General features: G+C 55.0%; 1 protein-coding gene across 2 annotated transcripts in view; it reads right to left on the reverse strand.

Moving 5' to 3' along the window:
• Positions 1 to 18,918, reverse strand: part of LOC128849939 (IgGFc-binding protein-like) — a 49,556-nt gene that overhangs the window by 29,047 nt on the left and 1,591 nt on the right. For both annotated transcript variants that reach the window (XM_054052674.1, XM_054052672.1), the window contains exons 2-11: positions 18,537 to 18,584; positions 14,825 to 16,048; positions 12,889 to 13,226; positions 12,103 to 12,667; positions 10,147 to 10,748; positions 6,537 to 7,107; positions 5,226 to 5,845; positions 3,189 to 3,756; positions 1,208 to 1,407; positions 523 to 664 (exon numbers count right to left, since the gene is read on the reverse strand). In XM_054052674.1, coding sequence (XP_053908649.1) covers positions 523 to 664; positions 1,208 to 1,407; positions 3,189 to 3,756; positions 5,226 to 5,845; positions 6,537 to 7,107; positions 10,147 to 10,748; positions 12,103 to 12,667; positions 12,889 to 13,226; positions 14,825 to 16,048; positions 18,537 to 18,582 — 4,876 coding nt within the window. In that variant the 5' untranslated portion in view covers positions 18,583 to 18,584. The remainder of the gene's footprint in view (positions 1 to 522; positions 665 to 1,207; positions 1,408 to 3,188; positions 3,757 to 5,225; positions 5,846 to 6,536; positions 7,108 to 10,146; positions 10,749 to 12,102; positions 12,668 to 12,888; positions 13,227 to 14,824; positions 16,049 to 18,536; positions 18,585 to 18,918) is intronic.

Below are 18,918 nucleotides of genomic sequence, written 5' to 3' on the forward strand. Positions count from 1 at the left end.
CACCATCTGGATGGGTCGTGGCCTTCACCATGTTGAGTTCCCACCATCTGGATGGGTCGTGGCCTCCACCCCATTGAGTTCCCACCATCTGGATGGGTCGTGGCCTTCACCCCATTGAGTTCCCACCATCTGGATGGGTCGTGGCCTCCACCCCGTTGAGTTCCCACCATCTGGATGGGTCGTGGCCTCCACCCCATTGAGTTCCCACCATCTGGATGGGTCGTGGCCTCCACCCCATTGAGTTCCCACCATCTGGATGGGTCGTGGCCTCCACCCCGTTGAGTTCCCACCATCTGGATGGGTCGTGGCCTCCACCCCGTTGAGTTCCCACCATCTGGATGGGTCGTGGCCTTCATCCCATTGAGTTCCCACCATCTGGATGGGTCGTGGCCTTCATCCCATTGAGTTCCCACCATCTGGATGGGTCGTGGCCTCCACCCATGTTGAGTTCCACCCTCCCCTCCACCCCTGGACCTCCTCCCCGTTGGAGTCCCCTTTGGTTCCACCTCCGTCGGCTCTTACTTTGGTTGATGCACCTCATGGTCCCCTCGGGGCTTTCGCAGCTCTCATCTTCGGTGCAGCGGTGGTCGTTGCAAACCACCTCCCGGCTGAGGTCACAGCGACACCGTCGGTGGCATTGGTCCTTCAGGACCACCTCCTGAAGCTGTTGGAGGACACAAAGGGAGAAGATCAAACCCATCTCCACGTGGAAGAGTCCCTCTGGCGCCGTTCCGACCTCTGTCCCACGCGTAGGACCATCTCCTGGTGGACGAGGTGACCCCAACCCTCCTCCAATGCTGCTTTGGGATGGGACCTCCTGGGATGGGACCTCCCACCCTTCTCCTCTCCCGGTTTTCCAGGTCCTCCTCAGCTCCTGGAGGGTCTCCACGAGGTCCTTCTGATCTCCCTGGTTGCCCCCAAAGCCACGTCCCCACCACCTCTTTCTTTCTCCTCCACCTTCCACCCCATCCCAGGGCTCTCCTCTCAAATCCGAGTGTCTCCCGTGGACCACCGGGACCACCACCTCCTCCGGAGAAGCCGCTGAGATGTTCCTCCTGAGCCTTCAGCTCAAGAGAAGGGGTTTTATTCTTCTCCCCATCGTGACTTGAGGTTCTCAAGAACTTCCTTTCCAGAGGGAGCTTCGGAAGTCCATCCGGACGTCCCTTTGGAAGCCACCAAACCCCCCTGGAGATGAGGAGATCCCTACCTGGAAGTATTGTCCATCCGTGAAGCAACCGCACTCGGCTTCGGGGACGCAACCGTTGACCTCCAGGACGTATCCGTCATCGCACGGACAACCTTCAACACAGCCCTGAGGACAACTGGAAGAGTCCTGAAGGCCAACACAGCTCCTGGAGCAGAGGTTGGAGCAGATGGAGTAGGAGCTGTTGGCCGGACAACGAAGGGCTGGAAGGAGAAGAAGGACAACGGTGAGATCTTGGGTGGAAGAGTCATTGCGGTCCATGGTTGGAGCAGAAAAGAGGTGGTGGAACCCAAACCCTTCTCCTCATGGGCTCAAAGCATGGATGGAACCCACCTGGTGGAGCTCCTCGTGATGTTCCTCACAGATCCCTTCTCCTCAGGGGCTCAAAGCATGGATGGAACCCACCTGGTGGAGCTCCTCTTGATGTTCCTCACAGATCTCTTCTCCTCAGGGGCTCAAAGCATGGATGGAACCCACCTGGTGGAGCTCCTCTTGATGTTCCTCAAAGGTTCCTTCTCCTCATGGGCTCAAAGCATGGATGGAACCCACCTGGTGGAGCTCCTCTTGATGTTCCTCACGGATCCCTTCTCCTCATGGGCTCAAAGCATGGATGGAACCCACCTGGTGGAGCTCCTCGTGATGTTCCTCACGGATCCCTTCTCCTCAGGGGCTCAAAGCATGGATGGAACCCACCTGGTGGAGCTCCTCTTGATGTTCCTCACGGATCCCTTCTCCCCATGAGCTCAAAGCATGGATGGAACCCACCTGGTGGAGCTCCTCTTGATGTTCCTCAAAGGTTCCTTCTCCTCAGGGGCTCAAAGCATGGATGGAACCCACCTGGTGGAGCTCCTCTTGATGTTCCTCACGGATCCCTTCTCCTCATGGGCTCAAAGCATGGATGGAACCCACCTGGTGGAGCTCCTCGTGATGTTCCTCACGGATCCCTTCTCCTCATGGGCTCAAAGCATGGATGGAACCCACCTGGTGGAGCTCCTCTTGATGTTCCTCAAAGGTTCCTTCTCCTCAGGGGCTCAAAGCATGGATGGAACTCACCTGGTGGAGCTCCGGTTGATGTTCCTCACAGATCTCTTCTCCTCATGAGCTCAAAGCACGGATGGAACCCACCTGGTGGAGCTCCTCTTGATGTTCCTCACAGATCCCTTCTCCTCAGGGGCTCAAAGCATGGATGGAACCCACCTGGTGGAGCTCCTCGTGATGTTCCTCACAGATCCCTTCTCCTCAGGGGCTCAAAGCATGGATGGACCCCACCTGGTGGAGCTCCTCTTGATGTTCCTCACGGATCCCTTCTCCTCAGGGGCTCAAAGCATGGATGGACCCCACCTGGTGGAGCTCCTCTTGATGTTCCTCACGGATCCCTTCTCCTCAGGGGCTCAAAGCATGGATGGAACCCACCTGGTGGAGCTCCTCGTGATGTTCCTCACAGATTCCTTCTCCTCAGGGGCTCAAAGCATGGATGGAACCCACCTGGTGGAGCTCCTCTTGATGTTCCTCACAGATTCCTTCTCCTCAGGGGCTCAAAGCATGGATGGAACCCACCTGGTGGAGCTCCTCTTGATGTTCCTCACAGATTCCTTCTCCTCAGGGGCTCAAAGCATGGATGGAACCCACCTGGTGGAGCTCCAGTTGATGTTCCTCACGGATCCCTTCTCCTCAGGGGCTCAAAGCATGGATGGAACCCACCTGGTGGAGCTCCTCGTGATGTTCCTCACAGATCCCTTCTCCTCAGGGGCTCAAAGCATGGATGGAACCCACCTGGTGGAGCTCCTCTTGATGTTCCTCACGGATCCCTTCTCCTCATTGGCCAAACCACACCTGAACTGAGCTCCAACCCAACCCCACCATCTCCTCCACCTCACGATGACCCCAAGAGACTCTTCCAAACCCACCCCAAACCCTCTCCTTTTCCACCTTCTCCCACCGGGATGGAACTTCTCGACCTTAGAAGGTCCATAACTCCACTTACGACAGAAAGAAGGTCTTCTCCAAGCCTGGATGGTGGCCCCGGCGTCTTGGCAAGCGTCCACGTAGCTCTGGATGCTCCGGCAGAGGACCCGCGTGTCCCCTTCGGCCAAGCAGAGGTCGTGGAGACAAGCTTGGAGATACGGGTTGGGGTCTACAAGGTGGTGGCAGGAGGACAACGGACCTTCGGGGGCCACCATGAAGCCGCAGTAGTTGGGATTGTGGAGGACCACCTTCTTCTCCTCAGTGCAGACGGGACAGATGTCCTCGGGGCACTCCTCGTGGTCATCACAGGGGACTTCGGGGGTTCTCCAGGCGGAGGGGAAGGTCACCGCGTCCCGGTGGCCACCAGGGAGGAGAAGATCGTCCTCCTTTCGGCCGTTGTAGTTACCGCAAAGGCCACAGAGGCGGTGGCCATAGAGGGGCGGAACGGTGACCGTCACGCGGTGGACGTGGTCGTAGCGAACCTTCAGCCCAAAGGCCGTTTGGAGGAGGACACCCAAACCGTGGCGGTGAACGTGGACCTCTCCGTGGTTGAGGAGGAACGGGAGGTGGTGGGAGATGGAGTCCACCTGGAGAAGAAAGAGGGAGAGAGAGACCTTCTGGTGGGACCTGGAGGGGATCCGAGGAGAAGGGAGGAGAGGAGAACCTCCAGGGAGGGCTCTTCTGACCACAAAGTCTTCGCTTCAGGTGAGAGAAGATGGAGATGATGGTCCGCAGGAGGTGATGGGACCATCGAGGTCAAGAGGAGACCTCAGATGGGGTCACTGAGGTCAATAGAAGACCTGAGGTGGGGTCACCATCATCTACGGACCCAGAAGAGGTGGATCCACCACAATGGTTCCTCTCTCGCCTTGAGTGGAGGTCAATAGAAGACCTCAGATGGGGTCACTGAGGTCAATAGAAGACCTGAGATGGGGTCCCCATCATCTGCAGACCCAGAAGAAGTGGATCCACCACGATGGTTCCTCTCTCGCCTTGAGTTGAGGTCAATAGAAGACCTGAGATGGGGTCACCATCATCTACGGACCCAGAAGAGGTGGATCCACCACAATGGTTCCTCTCTCGCCTTGAGTGGAGGTCAATAGAAGACCTCAGATGGGGTCACTGAGGTCAATAGGAGCCCCAAAATGGGGCCATCGAGGTCAATAGAAGACCTAAGATGGGGTCCCCATCACCTACAGATCCAGAAGGAGTGGATCCACCACGATGGTTCCCCTCTCGCCTTGAGTTGAGGTCCACAGGAACCCCGAGATGGGGTCCCTGAGGTCAATAGAAGACCTGAGATGGGGTCCCCATCATCTACAGACCCAGAAGAGGTGGATCCACCACAATGGTTCCCCTCTCGCCTTGAGTTGAGGTCCACAGGAACCCCGAGATGGGGTCAATAGGAGCCCCAAAATGGGGCCATCGAGGTCAACAGAAGACCTGAGATGGGGTCCCCATCACCTACAGACCCAGAAGAAGTGGATCCACCACGATGGTTCCTCTCTCGCCTTGAGTTGAGGTCAATAGAAGACCTGAGGTGGGGTCCCTGAGGTCCACAGGAACCCCGAGATGGGGTCACTGAGGTCAATAGAAGACCTGAGATGGGGTCACCATCACCTACAGACCCAGAAGAAGTGGATCCACCACAATGGTTCCCCTCTCGCCTTGAGTGGAGGTCAATAGAAGACCTGAGATGGGGTCACTGAGGTCAATAGGAGCCCCGAGATGGGGCCATCGAGGTCAATAGAAGACCTGAGATGGGGTCCCCATCACCTACAGACCCAGAAGAAGTGGATCCACCACGATGGTTCCTCTCTCGCCTTGAGTTGAGGTCAATAGAAGACCTGAGGTGGGGTCCCTGAGGTCCACAGGAACCCCGAGATGGGGTCACTGAGGTCAATAGAAGACCTGAGATGGGGTCCCCATCACCTACAGACCCAGAAGAGGTGGATCCACCACGATGGTTCCCCTCTCGCCTTGAGTTGAGGTCCACAGGAACCCCCAGGTGAGGCCACTGAGGTCCATGAAGTGCCCCCGCGAAGCTCTTCCTTACCATGACTTCTCCTCTCTTGTCTCTCCTCAAGCTGAAGGTGACCCCATGGACCTCAACGGACACCTCTCGGATCCCAGAGACCTTCTTCTTCTGCCGAGGCTCTTTGTGGATGGTGACCACGAAGGGTTGGACCTCCTCCTCCTCCTCGTTGTCCTCCTCCTCGCAGGTCTCGGCCAGGACGTAGGAGCAGGTGGCCGTGACGTTGAAGATGACTCCATCAAAGGAGACATAAGTGCGGTCCCCGGTGGCCACGCAGGTCCCGCCTTTGACCGGATGACATTGGAAGATCCCATCGATGGTTTGACCTTCACCTTCTTCTTCTTCACCACCACCTCCAGGACAAGAAGGTCCACAGGTGACGTTCCCACCGGCCCCACAGTGACATTTCTCCTCGGCGGTGGGAGAAAAGGTCTCCTCGGCTTTGTAGTAGAGTCCTCCGTGGACGCATCCACACTGAGAGGTGGGAACGCAGAGGTCACCGCTGAGGGCAAAGCCCTGGAGACACTCACAGCCCTCCCGACATCTCCGGGAGGACTCGGAGGGGGTGAGGACCTCTCCACAGGTTCTGCTGGGGCCGAGGGAGCAGATCTCATAACGGCTGTTTGGAGGACACGGAAGGTCTAAAGGGAGAGAAGGAGAAGCCTTTAGGAAGGAAAGCAGATCCTGGGACGTAGTTATGGGGGTCCACCAGGTGGACGTTGGGTTTTAGTCAATGGTTGAAGCTCAGAGTTTATTGAGGAGTCCGTGAAGGACATCTGAACCCTTCAGAGATGGATTTGGAAGGGTTGAGGTGACCGTGAAGGACATCTGAACCCTTTGGAGATGGACTTGGAAGGGTTGAGGTGACCATGAAGGAAGAACCTTCTCTCCTGGAGATGATTCCTCAATGGAAGAACCTTCTCTCCTGGAGATGATTCCTCAAAGGAGGACCTCTTCTCTCCAGGAGATGATTCCTCAAAGGAGGACCTCTTCTCTCCTGGAGATGATTCCTCAAAGGAGGACCTCTTCTCTCCAGGAGATGATTCCTGGAATGAAGACCCCTTCTCTCCTGGAGATGATTCCTGGAAGGAAGAACCCTTCTCTGCAGGAGATGATTCCTCAAAGGAAGAACCTTCTCTCCAGGAGATGATTCCTCAAAGGAAGAACCCTTCTCTCCAGGAGATGATTCCTCAAAGGAAGAACCCTTCTCTCCAGGAGATGATTCCTCAAAGGAGGACCTCTTCTCTCCAGGAGATGATTCCTGGAATGAAGACCCCTTTTCTCCAGGAGATGATTCCTGGAAGGAGGACCCTTCCGAGGCCCTCAACCCACCGCAGAATCCATCTCTCCTCCACCTCTGGACGGTCCCTCCGGCGCTCTGACAGGCGGCGCTGAAACTGGAGATGATGGCACACATCCCATCTTCTCCATCCGGGAGGAGACAAACGTCGCGGAGACACCTTTGGAAGTACTCATTGGCGTCAACGCGAGAGTGACAACCTCGGAAAGGTCCATCTTCCAGAAGGATGAGGTCACAACCCATCTTGGTGACCTTCTGCTGCTGCTGAGGAACCGCCGGGGCGAGAGGACATTCCACCGAGGTCATCTCCACACAACCCGGGATGTCGGTGACTTTCCAACTGTGGCCAAAGAGGTCCGGATCGGAGGTCCTTTGGCCGTTTTTGGTCATCATCTCATCGCTCGGATCTCCGTTGAAGTTCCCGCAGAGGCCACAGAGGGCGTTGGCGAAGGCGTTGGACACCATCACCGTCACTTCGCTCTTCCAATCGTAAGCGACGGTGACACCAAAAGTGGTTTCTACCACCGCTTCTCGTCCCGATCTGTAGATGAAGACCTTCCCGTCCCTCTGGTGGAACGGGAGATGGACCAAACGGTCGTTGACCTGAGGACCAAAAACCCCAAAGGGACCATGAAAGGTGACGGGCAATGATGAGGACAACTTCTCTATGGGCTTTGGAGTCTCCATGGACTTCTTGGACCTTCTACATGGGCTTTGAGGAGCCTCCATGGACTCTCTGGACCTTCTCTATGGGCTTTGAGGAGCCTCCATGGACTTCTTGGACCTTCTATGTGGACTTTGGAATCCCTCTGAACCTTCTACACGAGCTTTGGAGTCTCCATGGACTCTCTGGACCTTCTCTATGGGCTTTGAGGAGCCTCCATGGACTTCTTGGACCTTCTCTATGGGCTTTGAGGAGTCTCCATGGACTTCTTGGACCTTCTACGTGGACTTTGGAATCTCTCTGAACCTTCTCTATGAGCTTTGGAGTCTCCATGGACTCTCTGGACCTTCTCTATGGGCTTTGAGGAGCCTCCATGGACTCTCTGGACCTTCTCTATGGGCTTTGAGGAGCCTCCATGGACTCTCTGGACCTTCTCTATGGGCTTTGAGGAGTCTCCATGGACTCTCTGGACCTTCTCTATGGGCTTTGGAGTCTCCATGGACTCTCTGGACCTTCTCTATGGGCTTTGAGGAGTCTCCATGGACTCTCTGGACCTTCTCTATGGGCTTTGAGGAGTCTCCATGGTCTCTCTGGACATTCTCTATGGGCTTTGGAGTCTCCATGGACTCTCTGGACCTTCTCTATGGGCTTTGTGGAGTCTCCATGGACTCTCTGGACCTTCTCTATGGGCTTTGGAGTCTCCATGGACTCTCTGGACCTTCTCTATGGGCTTTGAGGAGTCTCCATGGTCTCTCTGGACCTTCTCTATGGGCTTTGAGGAGCCTCCATGGACTCTCTGGACCTTCTCTATGGGCTTTGAGGAGCCTCCATGGACTTCTTGGACCTTCTACGTGGACTTTGGAATCTCTGAACCTTCTACACGAGCTTTGGAGTCTCCATGGACTCTCTGGACCTTCTCTATGGGCTTTGGAGTCTCCATGGACTCTCTGGACCTTCTCTATGGGCTTTGGAGTCTCCACTCCACTCCACTCCACTCCACTCCACTCCACTCCACTCCACTCCACTCCACTCCACTGAACTCCACTCCACTCCACTCCACTCAACTCCACTCCACTCCACTCCACTCCACTCAACTCCACTCAACTCCACTCCACTCAACTCCACTCCACTCCACTCAACTCCACTCCACTCCACTCCACTCAACTCCACTCCACTCCACTCCACTCAACTCCACTCCACTCCACTCCACTCAACTCCACTCAACTCCACTCCACTCAACTCCACTCCACTCCACTCAACTCCACTCCACTCCACTCCACTCCACTCCACTCCACTCCACTCCACTCAACTCCACTCAACTCCACTCCACTCCACTCCACTCAACTCCACTCCACTCCACTCAACTCCACTCCACTCCACTCCACTCAACTCCACTCCACTCCACTCCACTCAACTCAACTCCACTCCACTCAACTCCACTCCACTCCACTCCACTCAACTCCACTCCACTCAACTCCACTCCACTCAACTCCACTCCACTCAACTCCACTCAACTCCACTCCACTCAACTCCACTCCACTCCACTCCACTCCACTCCACTCCACTCCACTCCACTCAACTCAACTCCACTCCACTCCACTCCACTCAACTCCACTCAACTCCACTCCACTCAACTCCACTCCACTCCACTCCACTCCACTCCACTCCACTCCACTCCACTCCACTCAACTCAACTCCACTCCACTCCACTCCACTCCACTCCACTCCACTCAACTCAACTCCACTCCACTCCACTCCACTCCACTCCACTCAACTCCACTCCACTCCACTCCACTCCACTCCACTCCACTCCACTCCACTCAACTCCACTCAACTCCACTCCACTCCACTCCACTCAACTCCACTCCACTCCACTCCACTCCACTCCACTCCACTCCACTCCACTGAACTCCACTCCACTCCACTCCACTCCACTCAACTCCACTCCACTCCACTCCACTCAACCCAACTCAACTCCACTCCACTCAACTCCACTCCACTCAACTCCACTCCACTCAACTCCACTCCACTCCACTCCACTCAACTCCACTCCACTCAACTCCACTCCACTCAACTCCACTCAACTCCACTCCACTCAACTCAACTCCACTCAACTCTTCTCCACTCAACTCTTCTCCACTCAACTCCACTCAACTCCACTCCACTCAACTCTACTCAACTCCACTCAACTCAACTCTTCTCCACTCAACTCCACTCCACTCCACTCAACTCCACTCCACTCCACTCAACTCCACTCCACTCCACTCAACTCAACTCCACTCAACTCAACTCCACTCAACTCTTCTCCACTCAACTCCACTCAACTCCACTCAACTCCACTCCACTCCACTCAACTCAACTCTTCTCCACTCCACTCCACTCCACTCAACTCCACTCCACTCAACTCCACTCCACTCCACTCCACTCTTCTCCACTCCACTCCACTCCACTCCACTCAACTCTTCTCCACTCCACTCCACTCAACTCTTCTCCACTCCACTCCACTCAACTCTTCTCCACTCCACTCCACTCAACTCTTCTCCACTCCACTCCACTCCACTCCACTCCACTCTTCTCCACTCCACTCCACTCCACTCCACTCCACTCCACTCTTCTCCACTCCACTCCACTCTTCTCCACTCCACTCCACTCCACTCCACTCCACTCTTCTCCACTCCACTCCACTCCACTCCACTCAACTCTTCTCCACTCCACTCCACTCCACTCCACTCCACTCCACTCAACTCTTCTCCACTCCACTCCACTCAACTCCACTCCACTCCACTGAACTCCACTCAACTCCACTCAACTCAACTCCACTCAACTCCACTCAACTCCACTCAACTCCACTCAACTCCACTCAACTCCACTCCACTCCCCCCAACGTTCTCCCCCAAAGCTCCAACGTCGGAGCTGAACCTGAGGAGCAGAAGGTGCAGAACCTCGAGGTGCCACCAAGAACCCTTCGTCGCCCTCACCCTCACTCTGTGGGGTTCCTCTTGGCCGATGGCAATGGTTTGATTGTCCACTTTGACCACCACCAAAGCGATGGAGCTCAGAAGGTCCTCTCCCCGTTGACCGTTCTTCACCAACACCTGGAAGTCCTCCAGGCGGGGGTTCTTCTGGCACAGCCCCACCAGCTGATAGACACACGAGCCCTGGAAGGTGAACTTCTCCCCATCGAAGGTCTCGTAGTGGGTCAAACCCACCACCGAGCAGATCCCGGAGCTCTTGGGGTGACAACCACGAAGGTGGTTCTCCACTCGGCATTCTTCTCCAGGTGGACAACCATCCCGGTGGCACGTGACCTTCTGGGTGGTCCCATCGCAGGCGCAACGTTTGGTGCAGTTGGTGTCACCCCAGAAGACCTCGTGGGGGCCGTGGAGGAGGTCTTCAAAGAAGCAACCGCATTGGGTCTTGGGGACACAGCGGTTGGCGGTGAAGACCAAACCGTGGTGGCATTGGCAGCTCTCCAGGCAGGGGGAGGAGGAGCAGGAAGGAGAAGACACGGCCGAGTTGCAGGTGGGGGGACAGGAGGTGGCGCACGGCGTCGGGTGGCTCTTCTCCGGGCAGGAGAGGGCTGCGGGGGAGGAGACAATGGGGTCAGCGTGGGAGGTGGAGGTCGTGGTGGGACGTGGAGGTCATGGTGGGACGTGGAGGTCAGGGTGGGACATGGTTGGATGGGACATGGAGGTCATGGTGGGACAGAACGTGGAGGTCATGGTGGGACACAGAGGTCACGGTGGGACATGGAGGTCATGGTTGGGTGGGACATGGAGGTCATGGTGGGACAGAACATGGAGGTCATGGTGGGACAGAACATGGAGGTCATGGTGGGACGGGACATGGAGGTCATGGTGGGACGTGGAGGTTGTGGTGGGATGTGGAGGTGATGGTGGAATGGGACATGGAGGTCATGGTGGGACATGGAGGTCATGGTGGAATGGGACATGGAGGTCATGGTGGGACACGGAGGTCACAGTGGGACACGGAGGTCATGGTGGGACATGGAGGTCATGGTGGGACATGGTTGGATGGAACATGGAGGTCATGGTGGGACATGGAGGTCATGGTTGGGTGGGACATGGAGGTCATGGTGGGACATGGTTGGATGGGACATGGAGGTCATGGTGGGACATGGAGGCCATGGTGGGACAGAACATGGAGGTCATGGTGGGTCGGGACATGGTGGGACAGGATGTGGAGGTCATGGTGGGTCGGGACATGGTGGGACAGGATGTGGAGGTCATGGTGGGATGTGGAGGTCATGGTGGGATGGGACATGGAGGTCACGGTGGGACAGAACATGGAGGTCATGGTGGGACAGAACATGGAGGTCATGGTGGGACAGAACATGGAGGTCATGGTGGGTCAGGAGATGGTGGGATGGGCCACGGAGGTCATGGTTGGGTGGTACATGGAGGTCGTGGTGGGACATGGAGGTCACGGTGGGACGGGATGTGGAGGTCATGGTTGGGTGGGACATGGTTGGACGGGACACGGAGGTCATGGTGGGACATGGAGGTCATGGTGGGTCAGGAGATGGTGGGATGGGCCACGGAGGTCATGGTTGGGTGGTACATGGAGGTCGTGGTGGGACATGGAGGTCACGGTGGGACGGGATGTGGAGGTCATGGTTGGGTGGGACATGGTTGGACGGGACACGGAGGTCACGGTGGGACATGGAGGTCACGGTTGGGTGGGACATGGTTGGATGGGACATGGAGGTCACGGTGGGACATGGAGGTCATGGTGGGTCAGGAGATGGTCGGATGGGCCACGGAGGTCATGGTGGGACATGGAGGTCATGGTGGGTCAGGAGATGGTCGGATGGGACATGGAGGTCATGGTGGGTCAGGAGATGGTGGGATGGGCCACGGAGGTCACGGTGGTCCACGGACCTCTTCCCCCCCTCCCCTGGGCGTTGGACTCACGGCACTGCGCCGCTGTCCTCCAGGGCTCCACGTTGAGGCCGTGGTGGTGGCAGCTGTCGGCGTAGGCCTGGAGGACGCGGCAGAGGGCGTCGCGGCGGCCGTGGGCCATGCACAGCTCGTAGAGACACATCTTCACGTACGCGGTGGGATCGACGGCGGAGTGACATCTCCTCAAAGGCCCCAACGGTTGAGTGAGGAACCCACACCAGGTCTTCTCCTGGAAGGCCACCACCGCTTCTTCATCCGCTTGACACCGCCTACACTCATCGCCGCAGCTCTCGGCGCAAGCGAAGCTCTGGGTGGTGGTCCTCCAGCTTTGAGCCCACTTGAGGACCTCTTGGGTGGAGGGACCACCATGGGTGAAGGTCTCATCTTTGGCGTCGCCGCACAAACCGCAGACTTTCCCGGAGAACCTCTTGGGAAGTTTGACCACCGCGTGGTCCTCCCAATCGTAGAAGACCTTCAGTTGGAAGGCGGTGGTGACCTGGAGGAACCTCCCGTTCTGCTCCAGTTGGATTCGCCCTTGGGAGATGGAGATGGGGAGGTGGGAACGGAGGTGGTTGACCTGGAGGAGAAAAAGGAAAGGTCCTAAAACCGTGAAGGACATCAACCCGGAGGTCAAACCGTGAAGATCTCGGACCTCGGAGGGGGTCTTCTCGCTTGAGGAGGTGGTGGGATGGGGTCACCACCTCATGGGTGGCAAAGATGGAGCCTTTGAGGTTCACCGAGATGACCATTAAGGAGGTGACACCACCCAAGGTTGGACTTGAGGACCTTCCTTCTCACCCTCACGATGCCATTCTCGTTGCGGACGGCGGCGATGGTGACGTCGTAGACCTCAATGACCAAAGAGGCGATGGAAGAGGTCTTGGAGATGTCCTTATGCTGATTTTGGATCTCGATGTTGAAGGTGGTGGACCCGGTTGGGTCCGAAGGACAACTCTTGACCAAAGTGTAGGTGCAGGAACCCATGAAATGGAAGGGTTGACCATCAAAGCTCTGGTAGTGAGAGCCGCCCATGGTCCAGCAGGTGGAGAAGGCTTCTTGGAGGCACTTGGGTTGTCCATCCACCATCTCACAGCCCTCTTTGCAGCTCAGGTCTTGGCAGGAGAGCGGCCGCGAAGCTGGAGGAGAAACCAAAGAAAACCCTGGAGGGCGGAGGAGGACCTCCAAGATCTTCCAAGTCCACCCTCAACCCCTCCTGTTGACCTCAACCACTCCGGAGCTTTGGTGGAACCCCATTGATGGACTTAGAGGTGGACTTTGAACCCCTCCTGTTGACCTCAACCCCTCTGGAGCTTTGGTGGAACCCCATTGATGGACATAGAGATGGACTTTGAACCCCTCCTGTTGACCTCAACCACTCTGGAGCTTTGGTGGAACCCAATTGATGGACTTGGAGGTGGACTTTGAACCCCTCCTGTTGACCTCAACCACTCTGGAGCTTTGGTGGGACCCCATTGATGGACTTAGAGGTGGACTTTGAACCCCTCCTGTTGACCTCAACCACTCTGGAGCTTTGGATGGAGTTGGTGGAACCCAATTGAGGACCTGGAGATGGACTTTGAACCCCTCCCGTTGCCCTCAACCCCTCTGGAGCTTTGGATGGAGTTGATGGGACCCCATTGAGGACCTGGAGATGGACTTTGAACCCCTCCCATTGCCCTCAACCCCTCTGGAGCTTTGGTGGGACCCCATTGATGGACTTAGAGATGGACTTTGAACCCCTCCCATTGCCCTCAACCCCTCTGGAGCTTTGGATGGAGTTGATGGAACCCCATTGAGGACCTGGAGATGGATTTTGAACCCCTCCTGTTGCCCTCAACCCCTCTGGAGCTTTGGATGGAGTTGATGGAACCCCATAGAGGACCTGGAGATGGACTTTGAACCCCTCCTGTTGACCTCAACCCCTCTGGAGCTTTGGTGGGACCCAATTGATGGAGCTGGAGATGGACTTTGAACCCCTCCCGTTGCCCTCAACCCCTCTGGAGCTTTGGTGGGACCTCATTGATGGACCTGGAGGTGGACTTTGAACCCCTCCCATTGCCCTCAACCCCTCCGGAGCTTTGGTGGGACCCAATTGATGGACTTTGAACCCCTCCTGTTGACCTCAACCACTCTGGAGCTTTGGATGGAGTTGATGGAACCCCATTGAGGACCTGGAGATGGACTTTGAACCCCTCCCGTTGCCCTCAACCCCTCTGGAGCTTTGGTGGAACCCCATTGATGGACTTAGAGGTGGACTTTGAACCCCTCCTATTGCCCTCAACCCCTCTGGAGCTTTGGTGGGGCCCCATTGAGGACCTGGAGATGGACTTTGAACCCCTCCTGTTGCCCTCAACCCCTCCGGAGCTTTGAACGGAGTTGATGGAACCCCATTGATGGACTTAGAGATGGACTTTGAACCCTCTCCTGTTGCCCTCAACCCCTCCGGAGCTTTGGATGGAGTTGATGGAACCCCACTGAGGACCTGGAGATGGACTTTGAACCCCTCCTGTTGACCTCAACCACTCTGGAGCTTTGGATGGAGTTGATGGAACCCAAATGAGGACCTGGAGATGGACTTTGAACCCCTCCTGTTGACCTCAACCCCTTTGGAGCTTTGGTGGAACCCCATTGAGGACCTGGAGATGGACTTTGAACCCCTCCTGTTGCCCTCAACCCCTCTGGAGCTTTGGTGGGACCCCATTGATGGACCCACCATGCTTTGCCCTCAACTCACGTGTGGCGCAAAGGCCGGAGAAGCCGTAACCCATATAGTACTGAAACCCAAAGACCCACACCCCGATGGGCGCCGCGTGGTGCTCAACGCTTTGGATCTCCTCAGGGTTCCTCACGGTGATGGTGGCCCAGGAGAAACCCGAGCCGGGAATGACTTGCCAAGACACCGAGCTGTCCGTCTTGGCGTTGAAGGTGATGGTGGAGGTGTCCTCCTCGCGGGCCACCACCGTCAGGTGGTTCTCGAAGCCCTTGGGACTACTGACCACGTAAGAGGAGCAGAAGGAGGAGATGGGTGGGACGGTGAGGAGAAAGGGGTCGTGGCGATGGGAACCCTTCTTGGCGCCGGTGAAGAAGAAGACCACTTGGATTGCGGCCGAAGAGCTGACGTAGAGCCCCGAAGTCCCTCTCATCTCCACTTTGAGGACCTCTCCTTCCTCCAACTCTTTGGTGGTCACCACCCCGTGGACGTTGTAGGTGACGGAGGTCCTTTCGGCCGCCGCCACGTAAGCGAAGTCCTTCTTCTTCTGCCAAGGGATGGGTGGGACCACGTAGGCTTTCCCCCACGCCACCACGGGCAGGAGCTGCTCCACCACGTAGTCGCATCCCGCCGCCATCTTGACGCAAGTATGGCCGCTGAGGACCGCCACGGCGTGATCCGACGTCACCTTCGTGCCAGAAAGGTCTCTTTTGCTTTGGAGTTGGACGCTGTGGAAAGCGCTCAAGAAGATACGGATGGTGGAACCCGTAGAGTACGTTCTCCTCCGGTAGGAAATCCTCCCTTTGACCTCGATGGAGACGGTGGTCGGAGCTTTTCCGGCCACCACCAGGAATTCCTTGAGCCCTTCGTCTTCCGTACCTTCCGGCGTCACCACGTAGTAGAGGTCACCCAACATCTCCACCGGCAACACGGCGGTGGCTCCGACCGTGAACCTCTTGGAGCTGACGGCCACCACCGAGATGGCTTTGTTGCTTTGGATGGAGAAGACTTTAGCGGAGGGTCGGTCGGAAACGGCTTCGGAAGCGCCGGGAATGCTCAGATGTTCCGTTTGGCCCCGGTGGAGGGTGAAGGTGGCGGTGAAGGAACCGCCGGGAACGGTCACCTGGACGGCGGTGGCGTCGGAATGAGCGCTGAGGAGGAGGCGGAGGTCGGGATGAGCGCCAACGGCGTCGTTCTGAGGGAAAGCGGTGAAGAAATCCGTGCCGGGAAAAGCCGAGGAGGGAAAAACTGGGAATAAAAAAATAGGGAAATTGGGAAAATTGAGGGGGAAAAATTCCATTTGGAAGCGCGAAAATGGGGATTTGGGGGTGAAAAATGGACGAAATTGAGCGTTTGGTGGGAAAGGGTTCAGGAAATTGGGAGAAGAGGTGGTTTTATCCGTTAAAAAATAGGGATTAGGGATAAGGGCGTTGTTAAGGGAAAAGGAAAGGAGTGAATTATTGGAATTGAAGGAGAAAATGTGGGGTTTGATTCGGTTCGGAAGAGATGAAGGGGAATTGGAGCCAAAAAAGGGGGAAAAATTGAGGGGTTGGTGGGAAAGAGTTGGGGGAATTGGGAAAAGAGGTGGTTTTATCCGTTAAAAAATAGGAATAGGGGATAAAAGTTTTATTGGGGGAGAAAAAGGAATAAATTTTGGGGGGAAAATCCCATTTTGGGGATTTTTGGTGTGGGGGAAAAGGGGGAAAAAATGATTTCGTTGGGGGAAAATGAGGGAATTTGGGGGAAAGGAGGGGGGAAAGGGATTGGGGGAAAATGAGGGAAAAGGGGATTTCAGGGGGAAATGAAGGAATTTGGGGGGAATGAAGGAATTGGGGGGAATGAAGGAATTTGGGGGGAATGAAGGAATTTGGGGGGAATGAAGGAATTTGGGGGAAATGAAGGAAATTGCAGATTTGAAGGGAAAAAAGTGAAGAGAAGAGAGGGATTTGGGGGGAAAGTGGGAAATTTGGGGGCAAAAGGTGGGAATAAATTTTGGGGGCAAAGAGGGAATAAAGAGAACTCCGAGAAAAATGAGAGGGAAGGGGAAATTGGGGGGAAAAAAGAGGGAATCTGAGGAAAAGAAGGGAATTCGGGAGAAAATGAAGGAGTTTGGGGAGAATGAGGGAAAAAGGGGATTTGGGGGGAAAGGGGGAGTTGGGGGATTTAAGGGGAAATAAGGGAATTTGGGGGGAAAAGAGGGAATAAAGGGAATTTTGGGGGAAAAAGAGGGAATAAAGGGAATTTTGGGGGAAAAAGAGGGAATAAAGGGTATTTGGGGGAAAAAGAGGGAATAAAGGGTATTTGGGGGGAAAGAGGGAATAAAGGGAATTTTGGGGGGAAAAGAGGGAATAAAGGGAATTTGGGGGGAAAAAAGGGAATAAAGGGTATTTGGGGGAAAAGAGGGAATAAAGGGAATTTTGGGGGAAAGGAGGGAATAAAGGGAATTTTGGGGGAAAAAGAGGGAATAAAGGGAATTTGGGGGAAAAAGAGGGAATAAAGGGAATTTGGGGGGAAAAAGAGGGAATAAAAGGTATTTGGGGGGAAAAGAGGGAATAAAGGGAATTTGGGGGGAAAAAGAAGGAGTAAAGGGAATTTTGGGGGAAAAAGAGGGAATAAAGGGAATTTTGGGGGAAAAAAGGGAATAAAGGGTATTTGGGGGAAAAGAGGGAATAAAGGGAATTTTGGGGGAAAGGAGGGAATAAAGGGAATTTTGGGGGAAAAAGAGGGAATAAAGGGAATTTGGGGGAAAAAGAGGGAATAAAGGGAATTTGGGGGGAAAAAGAGGGAATAAAAGGTATTTGGGGGGAAAAGAGGGAATAAAGGGAATTTGGGGGGAAAAAGAAGGAGTAAAGGGAATTTTGGGGGAAAAAGAGGGAATAAAGGGAATTTTGGGGGAAAAAAGGGAATAAAGGGTATTTGGGGGGAAAAGGAGGGAATAAAGGGAATTTTGGGGGAAAAAGAGGGAATAAAGGGTATTTGGGGGGAAAAAGAGGGAATAAAGGGAATTTGGGGGGAAAAAGAGGGAATAAAGGGAATTTTGGGGGGAAAAGAGGGAATAAAGGGAATTTTGGGGGGAAAAGAGGGAATAAAGGGAATTTGGGGGGGGGGAAGGAGGGAATAAAAGGAATCTTGGGGGAAAAAGAAGGAGTAAAGGGAATTTTGGGGGAAAAAGAGGGAATAAAGGGAATTTGGGGGGAAAAAGAGGGAATAAAGGGAATTTTTGGGGGAAAAGAGGGAATAAAGGGAATTTTGGGGGAAAAGAGGGAATAAAGGGAATTTGGGGGGAAAAGAGGGAATAAAGGGTATTTGGGGGAAAAAGAGGGAATAAAGGGTATTTGGGGGGAAAAGAGGGAATAAAGGGTATTTGGGGGAAAAAGAGGGAATAAAGGGAATTTTGGGGGAAAAAGAGGGAATAAAGGGAATTTTGGGGGAAAAGAGGGAATAAAGGGAATTTTGGGGGAAAAGGAGGGAATAAAGGGAATTTTGGGGAAAGGAGGAATAAGGAGAATTGGGAAAATGAGGGAATAAGAGGGACTTGGGGGGAAAACGAGGGAATTTGGGTGGAAAATGGGGGAATTTGGAGCAAAAAATGAGGGAAATAAAGGAGATTTTGGGGAAAACAAAACAAATGGGGAATAAGGATTTTTTTTTCCCCTTGGAATTTTGCCCTAAAATAACCCGAAATGTGGGGGAAATTTGGGATTTGGGGGGAAAACCGGGATGGGGAGACGCTGACCGCAGCTGAGGAGGAGCCAAGTGGGGGTCCACCAGGTCCCGTCCATCCCTGGATGGGGGAGAAGAAGATGGAATTGGTGAAAATGGAGGGATTTCGAGGGATAAAATTCCACCGCAGCCCAAAAAAAAGGACTTTTCCGACCCAAGGGAAGACTCTCGCCAAGGGGGGTTGAGGTTGAAGCCCAAGGACACCTCGAGGTGGGTCCACGAAGCCCTTCTTGGTGCCACCCGGATGACCTCAACCTTCTCTTCCCACCAAATCCCTTCCCAAAAGGCGAAATTCGGACCCCAAAAGGTGAAATTCGGACCCCAAACCATGAAATTCGGACCCCAAAAGGTGAAATTCAGATCCGAAACAGTGAAATTCAGACCCAAAAGGTGGA

Source organism: Cuculus canorus, chromosome 35 (assembly GCF_017976375.1).
Source record: "Cuculus canorus isolate bCucCan1 chromosome 35, bCucCan1.pri, whole genome shotgun sequence".
NCBI lineage: Eukaryota > Metazoa > Chordata > Aves > Cuculiformes > Cuculidae > Cuculus > Cuculus canorus.